The 14,795-nt window shown below is 40.6% G+C and overlaps 1 protein-coding gene across 1 annotated transcript in view; it reads right to left on the reverse strand.

Moving 5' to 3' along the window:
- The window catches only part of PPM1H (protein phosphatase, Mg2+/Mn2+ dependent 1H), a 194,412-nt gene that overhangs the window by 108,408 nt on the left and 71,209 nt on the right, over positions 1-14,795 (reverse strand). The window contains exons 2-3 of the mRNA XM_075930876.2: positions 9,300-9,468; positions 2,489-2,833 (exon numbers count right to left, since the gene is read on the reverse strand). Of these exons, the coding sequence (XP_075786991.2) occupies positions 2,489-2,833; positions 9,300-9,468 (514 nt within the window). The remainder of the gene's footprint in view (positions 1-2,488; positions 2,834-9,299; positions 9,469-14,795) is intronic.

A 14,795-nucleotide genomic window follows, 5' to 3' on the forward strand; every position in this document is an offset into this window, starting at 1 on the left:
AGTTCTTCTATTTAGGGAACTAATAAATAACTTTTTTTTATCGGCCCTCTCCACACCACTCATGATTTTATATACCTCTATCATACCCCCCCCCAGTCTCCTCTTTTCTCTGCTATTTATCTTCACCCTGGATCCCTTAATTCCATTCATCTGAAGAAGTGGGTTGTGCCCACAGAAGCTCATGATACTATCTACATTTTGTTAGACTCTAAGGTGCTGCAGGACTATTCAATGTTTTTTAAGTTTTACCATTACTAGAGAGAGAGAGAGAGAGAGAGAGAGAGAGAGAGAGAGAGAGCGAGAGAGCGAGACAGACAGACACAGACACAGACACAGACACAGACACACTTCTCTGTTTTCTTAAGCCCATTCTAAGTACACAATGTTATCCAGATTTTAAGACTGGCTATATTGCATTTACTCCTATTTTTTCATTAGAATTGTTATTGTACTTGGGTAACCACTATGAACGGTTCCTCGAGACAATGATGAAAAGGCAGAAGTGAGTGAGAATAAAAGGTGCCCAGCCTGCAGCATTTGATCGAAGACATGGGGCAGGTGATACTCAACCCTATCTCCGTGTCGGCTAGTAACACGAAGAAAGGCAAATTACCATAGTTTGTGCACACAGTCCCTAGCACTATGGGGACCAAATTTCAGGTAGGGTCCTCCGTGCTAGAAGACATACACAGCAATGTCCTAACAAACGTACATATTTCATAATATTAAGTTAAATATAGTTAATTCTGTGCTGCTTCCATCGTGTCATGTAATTGTAAAAAGTTTGTAATAAAAAGTACAATATTTATTTTACAATGAATATTTTCAGTAGTACAGTTGTTTGCCACGAGCTTTCTGATTCTTTGGGATGGAAAGCACTACAAAAACATAATCATTATAATTACTCGAGTGCAGAAATGAAACCGTTCTTTTCCGGAATAACTGCTGCAGTCTGCTAATTAGAGGCATGTACTGAGACTAATTCACACACATGAGGAAAAATTATGATTGAGTCCTGCCTTTGTACTTCACCTTGAGAATAAAACCGCTGGGAAATGCTGTTTAAAGTTTTCTGCACAAAGATGAAGCTTTTTAAAAGACATATAATATAGTTACTCCCTAAGGCTTGATTCCACAGGCACTTCTTATCGGGCATGGTCCTACTGCTTGGAGAACTCTCAGGTTAGCAAGCACTATTCACAATGGCACAAGTTCACAAAATCAGCCTCCTGCAGGGGATATCCACTTACCAGTCAATCCCTAGTTCCACTGAAATTAATGGAAATTTTGCCACTGACTTCAATGGAGACAGGATTTCACCCCAACTATCCATGTGAGTGAACCACAAATGAGTGGAGTGAGACCCACCCACAGCAGCAATGGACCAGAGTACAGAGCTGTTATGTAGCCCCTCTTCTAGCTTATGACCTAAATTGAACGCTGAGGGCACCCCCGTTGACTGCAGTACTCCTTGCTGTTGCGAGGAGTAAGGAGAGTCGATGGGAGAACTTCTCATGTTAACCTCCTCCTGTAGGGTTGTCCCAGAAAAATCAATGCAAAGTCAACTCCAGCTACGCAATTCATGTAGCTGGGGGTGCAAATCTTGCATTGATTTGTTTCCGCTCATGTAGACCTGGCCTAAGATACAGCTTGGGGCTTCAGATTATGAAAATGTACCAGTTGCATCCTTGCCCATGTAACAGTATGTATGCAAATATAAAACTATTTTTTATTTTATTGTCCTGTTAGAATAATACACATTTTTGAGTGATGCTAGGGGCTTCTTAAACTTGACATAGTTTAGGGTCTCAGCACCACTTAATCTGGCCCTGCTTTTACGAACAAGAGCCTCCATCAAGCTGCAGTGGGTACTGGGACTCTTTCCCTGGTCCACCCCCAAACTGCCAGAACGTGGCCTCCTATATCAAGGCTGGTACAGGGACCCTGCCAGTGGCATGAGGAGTGCCAGCGCATCCTCTGTGCAACTTTCTTCCACACCCTTTATGCAGGGCATTAGGTCATCCCACTGGACCAGGATAAACATCACCATTTGTTATTAGGAAATATACAGCCTAGTGTCAATAATTTACCTTACCATTGAAAACTGATTATCTTCTATTGTGGAACAATGTAACTTTCTACATGTCTAAAAATAAAGATGTTTCTAAAAGCTACTTCAGCAAGTTACACAACACTGTGACAGGAAGGATGGTTCAGTAATTAATACAGCACCCTGGAATTTAGGATTATCATCTGTTCTTGTGTAACTGGGCTTAGGAATCTCTCCTACAGCTCTCCATAGCTCCCCATCTGCACAGCCCCACTCATGGAGGTGTGGCAAGGATGAGAGACTGTGAGGGGCTTGGACGCTACAGGACAGAGCCACCAAATACAGACCTAACTATAGACTGAACAAGTGAAAAGAAATTCATCTTCCCCAACCCATGTCATTCATTAAGCTGTGAAAGCAGCCCTGAAATACACCTACCATTTCCCTGAATGCGCTTTCAATAGCTCCAATAACAAGGCTCTCATGTTGGATCTTCTTCTCTGTAAAGAAGCGTGTTGGAGGGGTGTTGGGTGAGCCCGGAGCTCCAACCCCCCCACGCAGAGAGGCTGCCCTGGTTAGAGTTCTGCTGTTAGTGGCTGCGCTTTCTGGCTCCTCCCCTAGGCAGGTTGGGGGAAGGACTGCAGAGTTCTTCAGGATCTCCGCAATCTCCTGCAGCTGCTCCACAATATGGTGATGAAGCAGTTTGGATGCTACCACAGCTGCCCCAGATCCAGCATGTCCATCAAACAGGGACCAGAAGTACAAGCTGATGCCATCATTTTCCTGTTTGTGAGAAGAAAAAAAAAACACAAAACACCATGTACACAGTTATCAGGGTTGCCAGTGACCCAAGCAACACTGACAATTATTTGCACCTTATCTAATGTACCTGACCTGTTCTGAGATACAAAAGAATAGGCGTTTTTTGGAAGGGAAAAATGTCATGTCACTTGGCTGACCCCATCCCCTGGAAAGGCTGATTAAATTTACAGTATTCTACATACTGTATCAACTATGCCCAGAAGGCATGACATCACTGGGGAAGGAAGCTAGTTCGTTATACCCACTCTACTTTGCCCTTCCCTCCCTTGTGAATGGACCACTTGCAGTGGGGCTAAATACTTTTGTGACATGGTCATTTATCCACTAGGAATCAGACCAAGGTGCACAACTAGCTTTCCAGTAGTAACTAAAGTGGCATGAATAACTTACTTTTTGGTTGGTTGGCAGCCAAAAAATTTCACTGTACATGATGGTTTAACCGAAACCAACTTTTTTTTTGGAATTTTTGGTAAATAAAAACATTGGTGAAAGTGAGTAAACATGGGGGAGATTGAGTAAGAAAAGGGGAGGGGAAGGTGAGAGAGTTGGGGCCTCAAAGACGTAGCAAAGGACAAGGCAAGGGTGTTTGGGTTTGTGCCGTTAGACAGTTAGCAATCCTAAGCTACAATCCAGTGGTCTCTACTTCCCAGAAACACTTGAATGTGGTCAGGGGGTGTCAGATGTCCTCTTCTGTGTCTATATACATTCAGTATATGGGGCTGGTACAGGTCTAAGTTTTGAAAGCGTACTGCTTTATCTTGAGACTTGAGAGAATTTAGCTCTTAGCTTTAGAAGCCCGTGATTCAATCCTTAGCACTGGCCAAGATGGTAACAACCACATAAGAGGGAACTCACGCACAGGATTTGACTGCAATGGTCCTTAAATGCTTGGGATGAGCTTCCTCTGATCAGAGGACATATTCAACCTACAGGTCTGTGTGTTTGGTGCTGCCCTCTGTGTTAATCCACAAAGAATACAGGAGTGTTATAACTCTGAGTTTAAGATCATGCTTTCAGGTCAAAGGTCCCTGATGTATCAGTCAGCATGGTAGCTGCCATACATGTTGTCAACATGTAACACAGCTGTCACAAAAGGTATCTTGAGACCGTGAAAGATTTTTTTAAATTAAATCAGAATGGAAGATGATTGCTGTACTTTCTTCTGCTTGAACTGGTAAACCTTTGCTGCTACTTAGTAACTTGGTTCACATTTTTATTTCAATGGCAGTCACAAAGAAAAGTTCTGAGTAGTCAAAATGGCTAGTCAGTTGGTGGGTTTGTGGAGGGATTATGGCGTGAAGCACATAGTTCACAAACCATTTTTCCCCTGTGAAATTAGTTAAAACACAGTTCCATCTGCTGCAATCTATAAAGTAATGGTCTCTCAATCCTGCCTCTCCATCTCCACTGGCTGACCAGAATCCTTCAGCTGAAAATTTCATCAATCAAAACACAGCAATGATGAGCCGCGCTGTTGCCTGAAATGCTGGCTGTTCCCTCTGGGCGGCCTGTGCTGAATGGGGAGTGCGGGGCCCAAATGGCAGCTTGCACTGCTTGCTCCTCCGCGGCGGCCTGGCTGAGCGGCACAGAAGTCAGCCGAGTGCCACGGTGGGAGGAATGGGGGCGGGCAGTGATGTGTGGCGTGACAGCAGCTCCAGGCCCCGTCCCCTGGCCGTGAACGTTACTGCCCCACCCCCCTTCGCCTCCCGCCGTGGCGCTGCTCAGCCAGGCCACCACATGGGAGCAAGCGGCGCAACTGACCGTTAGGCTCTGCGCCCCCCATTCAGCACGGGGAGTGCGGAGCCCAAACGGCCATTTGGGCGCCACAGTCCCATGAGTGAGAGGCAGGAGGGGGAGGAGAAGAGAAAGAGAGAGAGAGAGAGAGAGAGGCAGGAGGTGGTGGAGAGCTGAAAGAGAGAGATGGGGGGAGGCAGGAGGAGGAGGAGGAGGAGAGAGAGATGGAGTGAGAGACCGGAGGCTCAGGAGAGAAGACCGACGTGGAGGAGAGACCTGAAAATCCTGTCTTATGACAGACTAATTGGCTAGTTAATAATAAATATAATAAGCAGCCATCTCACTGCTCTGAATCTCACAATGCATTTCTAGTCTGCTGTGAGATCAAATCAGCTTCAGGCTCCTCTGCTACTAAACCTAGCTGAAAGCAGTCTCCTGTAATTATAAGATAAATTAATGTTAACCTTTTAAAAGCATTCAAGCTTTACAAATGTGGCGTTTGTTTTTAACAAAGCAACAGACAAAGAATCACGAGAGACATATGTGCACAGTAAGACCTTGAATCACAAACAAAATTGTATACACCTTTTATAGTACACAGATTCAATTTGAGGCAAAATTTTAGGCAGGCTGGAAACGACCCTCCCATTGCAAGATGAAATGAAGATGAAGATCTCAATAGGATTTTTTTCTTCTTGGGCTTTTGTCATTTTTGAAACAAAAAGTTAATTTCTCATTTCCAGGTTTCCTTGCTTTTTCTATGGGCAAAAAATAGCCCTACATCCCTTTCTTGATTCATCTTTGCTATGTAGGTCCATTTTCTTCCTGCTGGGAGGCTCTTACTTTATAGCTCAGTTTTGAGGAACTGGGTTCTAGATCTTGAAGCTAATGTACATAGGCAATTTCCCGTTCCCATGCAGAGCCCAGTGATTTCAGTGGGGTCCCCCATATTAATAGATATATGTACAAACAGCTTACAGGATCAGGGCCCTATTACAGTGCTTCTCTGCCATCTCCAGGTGCAAAGGAAACTCTGTTGGAAGCCACTTAATGATACTGCACCAGATGGCAACTTCTCTTTTTAAAACCATATTGCTTGGCAAGCACCTCACACATCTCCAAGCAGCACTTCCATCATCCTTGCTCATGGGGGATGGGGATTTCCAGTTTCTTTGATGAAATGAAAAGGATTTTACAACTTCCAAATCTGGCTGCCATTTAAGTCATAAAAATGTCCCAGGGAATGTGAGAAAAATGGAGGATGGGAGAAGAAAGAAAAGGCATGTAGTATGGAAAGCATGTTCTGCCAAGTATAAAGAAATCTGAAGAAAAAATAGTATTAGTAAATAAAGATTTTAAAATTCAATTTGCATTTCCTTTTTAATTGTTTTAACTCTGTGAAATACCTTGCCTTTAAACAATTATTTTAATAAATCCTTTCCTTCTTCCTCTCTTTACACAGAACCCTTTAATAACCACAGTAAGATTTCAGAGTGTGTGTCATGCTGGGATATCCCTTCTGAGAGACTGCAGAACTCAATGTTTGGCTTTTTTCCTAATAACCCCTGTGAGGTAAAACAACAGCCCAGCAAGATGTATGCCTTGAAGTGTCTCATTTCTTTATTTCTACATATTAATGTGATGCATAACAGCCTGCATTTTACATAAACTTCCTCATATTAAAAAAAAATCCTATCGTATTTAAAAAATACAGTATCCTTAGCCCTGGAACTCTACCAAAGAATGCTAACAGGTAAAAGGTCTGCTATGCTTTAAATAATACAAATAATTAATACTAATAACTATGTGACCTCATCTTTTTTCATAGGTTCAGCCCAGCACGTACACAACCAGGAAAAAAAAACAACCTCTGCTAGCTGCTAGAGCAAGACTGCCCCCAGTAGCTAAATACCCTCAGCCATATGGCTCCCTGTTTTGGGAAATATTATATCTGCCATTTTGTTATATGCCAATACATACAGCATCATCTTGTGGTGTCTATTTAGTAAAATATGGAGGAAGATCTTTAGATAGGATATATAAAAAAAAGTATCAAGAATGGATAGCTAATGCTACTGAAAGTATTGTCACGCTAGCATAGACAACAATGGTGTCTCACCTGGAATACTGTGTTCGTCTGGGGTCAACTCTCAAAAAGAGAGATACTGCAGAAATCGAAGAGGCGTGGATACAGGTAACAAAAACTAGATTTATGGAAAGACTACTGTGTGTAGGAAGACTGTAAAGACCAGATTGTTCACTTGAGGAGAGAAAGGTTATGAGAGCAGCACATTAAATAACTCAATATGAAGACAGCAAGACTCAGATTCTATAAACCATTTTTCATAACACAGGAACATGGGGATATTTAATTAGGCTGGCTGTCAGCCAGTTTAAAACTGACAAAAAGAAAGTTTAAAAAAGTAATTAACTCGCAGAACTCACTGTCATCATGGAAAAGATAATGAGAACATTTGATTAATGATTTGATTACATTTAGATAGAATCAAAAATCATGTAAACTAGGGATATAAAACCACAAACTATCTTTGATTTGGAAAAACATATTCCCTTTAGGCAGACAATTATGTAAATAATCTTCCTTTTTATCTTCCTATGAATCATTTGATTCTGGCAACAGTTGGAGAAAAGGAACTAGACTGTCTGGAATATTAGTGACACCTAGTATGACACTTCCTATGTTCCATGAACATCAAAACAGTGTATCAGGCAGGAAAACAAAACAACACTTAACTGAGTGTCAAATTAGAACTATACTGCAGGATACCAGCATGATCCTCATTTGGTATTTAATTTTAAAACAAATGGGGTGCACATATGTGCAATTACTGTTACTGTGAGCACAAGTCAAGAAGTACATGTTTACATGACTATTCTGATCATCTGTGCATGCAAATACTGAATAGATTTGCAGAATTTCATTGTTTGAACTAGTTCAGGGCATAGCTGAATTAGTATTTTGCTTATGCCAGGGGTGGGGAACCTTTTTGGGGTTGGAGACTGCTGAACCACAGAAAAATGATTCAAGGGCTGAATACAAGTGAAAAGCAAAAAATCCCCAAACGCTCACTGACACAGCCCCTGACTCAGAAGGAGAAAGACACTCTTCACATTCCCCTTACACACCAGAGCCTTGGGCGGCCTAGGCTAATAGACTGTGTGCGCTACGTTCCTGTGGTGCGGCAGCAGGATGGCTGGAGTTCCACTATGGGCTCCTCAATACTGGGGGGAGCACCAAGCATCGGGGGCCATTTCCAGGGAAGCTGGGGGCTGCATCTGGCCCCAGCCCTAGTTTCCCCACCCCTGGCCTATGCAATTACAAATTTAACTTGTTGAAAATTCAGGACCTTGACAAAAATCTGTAGAGGAGCTGGAGTAACATTTTTAAAAGGGATTTATTACTATTAGATGTCGTCATTCTCTGCTGTCCTAGTGTCTTGAGCAATTTTCAATTCACTCTGGTCAAATATAAAGATTTTTGTGTCCCGGGTTTCTTGGTTTTGGTTTTGATATTTAAGACCTTCCCTCATCACCTTTTACCTGTTCATAACCTCAGGGCAGAGCCAGTCTTCTGCTTGTTTTCCCATATGTTTTTGTAATTGAGAAGTTTCACATATATTCATGGTGCCTTTAAGATAATAATCCTAGTTTGCAAAAGACTGAGTGAGAAATGAAGCTGAGAACATCAGAAGGAAGAGTGGTGATATGACGAGCAAGAACAAACACTTAAATGCATTCTGTTATCTATACACATTTCAGTGACACAGAGGCTGCCTACAGATGCCACAAACAACATACTCTATAATGGTAGCAGGGGGACCCCAGAGCTTCCTGGGGGTTCCCGAGAGTTCCCACTCACCATGCCGCAGCAGGCAGTGGGGGACCCCACAGTGTTTTAGACAGGGCAGGTGGTAGGGAGACTCTCCTCCCTTCCCATTTTGTCAGGGATATTTTTGTTTATTGCCTGTTCTCTGTCATGATTTTTACTAAAATGACTAAATCTGAGCCTTAACAATGGCCAATCTTCCACTGATTGCAAGAAATCCTCTATGTCAAAACCTGCCCACAGGAGAAATTTCTTCTCTAAACAAGGCTATTAATGAGTAGTTTGTACCATGAAATAAATATAGATATAGATATAGATAAATATATCTCTATATCTATAACTCCTATTTATATATAAATATTAAGACTATATGTGATTAAGGACTATTTCTGAATCCCACTAAGCACTCTCAATAACTTGAGGCAGTGAATGCCATTTGTTAAATATGTATTATAATAAAAAGTATTTCCTTTTATCTGTGTTCAATATGTTGCCTAAAAATTCTGGTTATGTTCTCTTGGGCTTATGCTATGAGAAAGAGAAAATGGGCCTTCATTATATCCATTATTTTAAATAGCTTTAGCATGTCCACTATGATTGTTTGTCTTCTCTCCTTTACATGAGAAACAATTTGCAGCATGTGAAATTCAGAACCCAAAAATGGAGCTAAATAAAATGAGTAAAACTATCTTTGAGAAAGCAGAGCCAATTAGGCCAGAGAAGAGTATATAAAAAAAATCTGCAACACTTCGGAATTGTTAGGTTTTTCACTGGTCTTACACTACGGTCTCTACTATGTTAGTCTGTATTTCTGTTCTGACAGCAAGATTAGTGAAGGCTACTTACCGAGTTGTCTTTTAGTTGTAGTCCTTCTCCATTTGGCAGTGAGGACCTTCGTTTTGTGGACGTATTTTTGTTAGGTGTGGAAATAGTGCCTCCAGTTTTCTTCTTTACAAAAAGCACTTCACAGCTTGCTTGGTCTTCATTATGTGTGCTCTTCCCTGCATTTATTACCCTAGAAAAAACAAATGGCATGTTAGCATTAGCAAACCTCAGAAGCTTCTATCACTGCTAAGTGACATACTAAAAACCAAAGGAATATGGCCAGACGGTTTCTAAATATTCATAAGCTTAAAATTTGACTTTTGACATTTATGGACATATTTTTTTATGGGATTTTTCAGAAAGTAAGCATTTGGAGCAGTACAAATTGAAAAATGTAAATGAGCTACATTTCCACACAGCTACATGAGCATTAATTAATTGACTCTACAATTTATCCACACAAAGAAAACATGAAATTTTAAAGCAAAATTATAATGGACTGATGCCCCACGAATGGATGAGTTGGGTGATATTTATACTTGCCAGCTAAAATACAAGAGGTTAATAATTGCTCTTTCAGTTTAATTCACATGCTGCTAGCCACCCTCTAATAACTGTGGTTGGTAATGGATAGTTCAGCTCCGGGAATCTACTCAGTCCACTTCCTATGAGTGGCACAAGCACAATATTATACCAAACAGAATGTGCTCCATACAGAGGTCACAGAATGGAGGAAGGAACAACTGCAGAGCACTTAATCTTAAATTTTAACAAATAAAGAAAAAACAGTAGGCGAAATGGTATGTGGGATGCAACCTTCAAATGGCTGCTCCCGCCTCTTGTGTGATAGGCTAGCAGAGATTGCTGATATCATAAAAAGAGAGAGGGTTACATTTTTAAGTTCTCTTTCCAAATGAGTTTCTCCGGGCACAAAGTTTGCAATGTTATGTGCATTTGAGACATGGTGTTTTAATGCTGCAACCATGTGTTTCACTGCCTGATATAACATGGTTTTGCAAATGCGACATTACCGTATTTGTGCCAACAGCTTAAGTTTAAATGCAGAATTCTCACAGTTCTGCCTGCCACGCCTGTAAAACCTGGAAAAACTTAACACACAAATAGTCTGGTAGCACTTTAAAAGACTAACAAAACATGTAGATGGGTATCATGAGCTTTGGTGGGCACAGCCCACTTCTTCAGATGACTGGAGTGTTGGATGTCCAGAACACACTACAGGCATCTGAAGAAGTGGGTTGTGCCCACGAAAGCTCATGATACCATCTACATGTTTTGTTAGTTTATAAAGTGCTACCAGACTATTTGTTGTTAAGTTTTTCCTGTTACAGACTAACTTGGATACCCCTCTGAAGCTATACAACCTGGGGCAGATTCATGAAACTAGGACAGTCCTGTGAATTTCAAGGTAGATAATCTCAACACCTGTTAATCTGCAAACAAAGTACAGGCCACAGTACTCTTATAACTTATAACTCTTATATCTCTAGCCAGCCAATATATGAAACAAATGATAAAACTCTGAAGTAGGGATTCCAAAACTCTCAGTATAAGTATTTGATTTGACTATTTAAAAGACTGGACAATGACATCAACCAACTAAGGCAAATGAATAAACTCAAACCAACCTTAGCAGCATCTGCTTTGTTATATGTTCAACAGACCTGGAAGGTGATTGTGTACTGACCTGGAAGTATAATAGCCTCAGCTGTGGGAGGATTCGAGAACCTGTACAACATGGGATAATGTCTCCTCACAACATAATTAACTATTTCCCTTTTGATTAAATGATTATTGCCTGCCACTGAACACGTTTTCTACCCCGCCCCACCTTTTCCCCTAACTGTTAAGTCTCATTGACAGATCAGTATGTGAAGGCAGGATACTTCTATTGGAGTTTTGGGCCAGATGGGGCTTTTATTTATTGAAGTATATTGCACAGTCCTGATAACCATGTGAAAGTACATGAACAACCAGCATGCATCTCACAACTCCTTTAATAAAATCAAACACACCCAATTCCTCAGTGCTGATATTACCACCACCACAATCTGAAAATCTTTAATCCAAATTGGGGTCTTTTGGGGTGGGGAGGGAGAAGGAGAACGATGCACACGTACAAAAAGACCCAGATTCCGCTCTACGTATCATTTTATGTATTCTTCCCAGACTATAAAATTCCAATTTTTATGTCAACCCATTTTAAAATAAAAACAAACCTTGCTCTTTGAAGGCAACTTTGTTGCATTATTGTATGTAAATGAATAATTTTCTTTTAGTAAAAGCAACTTAGTTGTATCCTGAAAAATGACACAGCCGTTAACCATAACTATCTTCGTGAATGAACAGATTATTGAACACCAAATGTTTCTATGCTGCAATCTGATGTGCAAGAATTTGTATGTAGTTAACATCTGTATGCATATTACCACCAGCTGTTTGCAAGGATTCTTTGTTCATAAACATCAATTGTGACTGAAATCATTTTAGACACCTGAAAGTAAGGGACTAAAGGAAGTGCAGTTTCAAGATACCCATCTGCAGTTTTGCAACTCTAATAAACTCTTATGCCCAGTATTTGCCAAGATGGAGTTTAGATATTGAGTATAATGAGTTTCTGGACTGAAGGCACATTATTTTCTGGATGTGTTTGGAAGGCAGTGATGCGATTTGAAACAGAAGTGAAAATACAAAAAGATACCCGGGTAAATAAACCATTGGATATTTACTCCTAAATTGCCATGCGACAAATGAGCTTTAAAGCATCACTGAACTATAGAAAGTCTACCTGAAATACTTTATTATAGCTTCAAAATAGCTTCCTGCAGCTTAGCCCATCACTTTCTCCTCAACATGGCTGGCAATGGTTTTCAACCATCTTTTAAGTCACTAACTTAAAAACCTAAAGGATAAGAAACAGTAAAGCTGAGCATGTAGGATGATCTTTACTACGAGTCAATATTTTTAGCTTCCTCTGTTCCACACAGATCTCAGAACTGCCCTACTAACTGTAATGAATGCTTGACTAAGAACTATTCCTGAGGGAGACATTATGCCATTCTGTGGTTTGTTATTTCACACAGTACAATACTTACAAAGCTGCTTTATCAAGTAAATCTGTCAAGATCCTGAATGGTCCAAGAAGGCTGAAAGAACGAAGTGACCCAACAATAAGTAAACCAGTTTGGAAAACATCTGAAGCTCTATATTTCACTACTCTGATATGGCGATGCATGGAACTAGCTGGCAGAAAGTAACATGAACGGGGCTAAATCTACACTACGAGTTTTTGTGTCAGAAAATATGCTAGAGGGACTCATTAGCATAAGTCACTATCTCATTTGCATATTTTCTGCCAATCCATTTTTTTTTCGCTGGGGGTTTTTGCTCAAAAACAAGCAGTATGGATGTTTCCTTTTTGCACCAAAAACCCCTTTTTGTGCAAGATCCTTATGCCTCAAAAAAGGAAGTATACTGATCTTGCGCAAAAAAAGGGTTTTTGCGCAATAAGGAAAGTCCACGCTGCTTGTTTTTTGCACAAAAACCCCTAGCAAAAAAAGGGATTGGCAGAAAATATGCCAATAAGATCACGATTTATGCTAATGAGTCCCTAATTAGCATTTTTTTCTGCAGCAGAAACTCGTAGTGTAGACCTAGCCCAAAGACCTTGTGATATGTTCAAATTATGGTTTAGGAGGATTCTGGAAGGCCCGGTCTGGTCATATGACTCTTGTGAAGAATTTCAATGCCTCTTTGGTTTTTGTCTAAATAGCTCTACACTTTCTTCTCAAGAGTTTCTCTTATTCTGGAAATTCTGATGGAAATGTGAAACATCACACTGTAGCAGTTCTCTCCAGCAAAAGGCACCAAACTCGGCCGTAATCTGATCCCTGGCTATCCTCTTACCGTCCCACAAATAAATCTTAAAAATAGTTAGTTGTCCTGGGACACTTTAGAGTCTTAATAAAAATATATATAGTATCATGAGCTTTTGTGGGTAAAACCCACTTCTTCAAATGAGCTTCACTCAAGTCTGGAATGGATTGGTCCATAGAGGACTCAGTAGCATCCAGGCTGCTTCTGCATTATTAAAAGTTGTCTGCTACACCAGTCCATAAAGGCCCTCTGTGGAGCTCATGGTTTGGGATTCCCCCAGATTCGTAATTTACCTGGCCCGTGTAGGGGCAGAGTTGATCAACAAGAACAGGCCAATGGGTAAGTAGGCAGGCTGTAAGTGAGAGCCAACAAAGCATCCATCTACTTGCTCTCAACTTTCCACTTCTCTTCTTGGAAACAGTGCATCTAAGCAATTAGTGAGGCTGGATGTTACTCCCAATCAGGAACTTTGCTGCCTAAGCCCTTCATGAGCTAATCCTCTTCTCCACTGCCAGGTGTCACCCACAGTTTAAACACTGCCTGGGGACCCACGGTCCAGGCTCAAGACCAATGATCTCTGACACCTAGATAGATCTTTAGTGGAGCTTTCTGTTTAAGGAATAGCAGATCCAGCCTTCACCCTGGTGTACATTTATGCTTATGAACATAAACCAAAACACCAAGGACAACTGAACCTCACTGTTAGGTTTCTGCTATTTAAGAGGCAAACAGAGAGCATCTACTAGCGTTGGTGAAGGCAATAAGTTAGAGCAGTGTTTCTCAATCAGTGGTACGAGTACCCTTAGGGGTGCTCGAGAGAGGTCTGGGGGGTACGTCAACAACTGAAATTTGAAGAAAAATTAATTTGTTTTAAGTTTTACAGAGCTTTATTATTTTTGTACTTTTTACATCCAAAAATTTCATCGCCTGTCCAGCTACAATTAAGTTGATTAAACAAATGTATTGCAATGGTAGAAAAATGTTATGTGTCTGAAAACTGTAGATACTGGGGTACTTATAATTTTTTTTAAAGGGGTACTTTGTAAAAAAAAAGGCTAAGAAACACTGAGTTAGAGAACCTAAAATTGGGGCAGAGAAATTAACAACAAGGAAGGGGGACTGGAAAAGGAGAATGTATGTATTTAAGGGACCAGATTAGTACAATATCATATAAAACAAAGTAACAGAATAATTTGTAAGGAAGACATTTTATAAGATCATTACAGAAGTCTTTGACTCCTCTGGAAACCGAAGGACTTCACTGATCCACAGGAAAAATCTGACATGGGTAGTGGTAGCCTGAGATTTTTTCATGCTGCCCTACTAATTTGCCATAAGCATAGCCTTATTGTATCAACCTTTAGGAGAAGAAAAGAAGTTCATTGTTCAGATAGCCATCACATGGAAGTGTCCTGTGATCATACTTGTGCCCACTTTTAAATTAATAATTTAGAGGCAAAAAAGTAGACTGTCCCATTACTGGTCTCCAGAACCACCCTATTCCATGAACATATATTAAAGATTAACTGGTCTGCTTAGTAGATATCACTGCAGGATGAAAAATAGTCACTTTGGCTAAGAAACCAGAAGTGCCCAAGCATTTGTTAATTTGAATTCTGAAAA

This window comes from Pelodiscus sinensis, chromosome 1 (assembly GCF_052426305.1).
Source record: "Pelodiscus sinensis isolate ZL-2025 chromosome 1, ASM5242630v1, whole genome shotgun sequence".
Taxonomy (NCBI): domain Eukaryota; kingdom Metazoa; phylum Chordata; order Testudines; family Trionychidae; genus Pelodiscus; species Pelodiscus sinensis.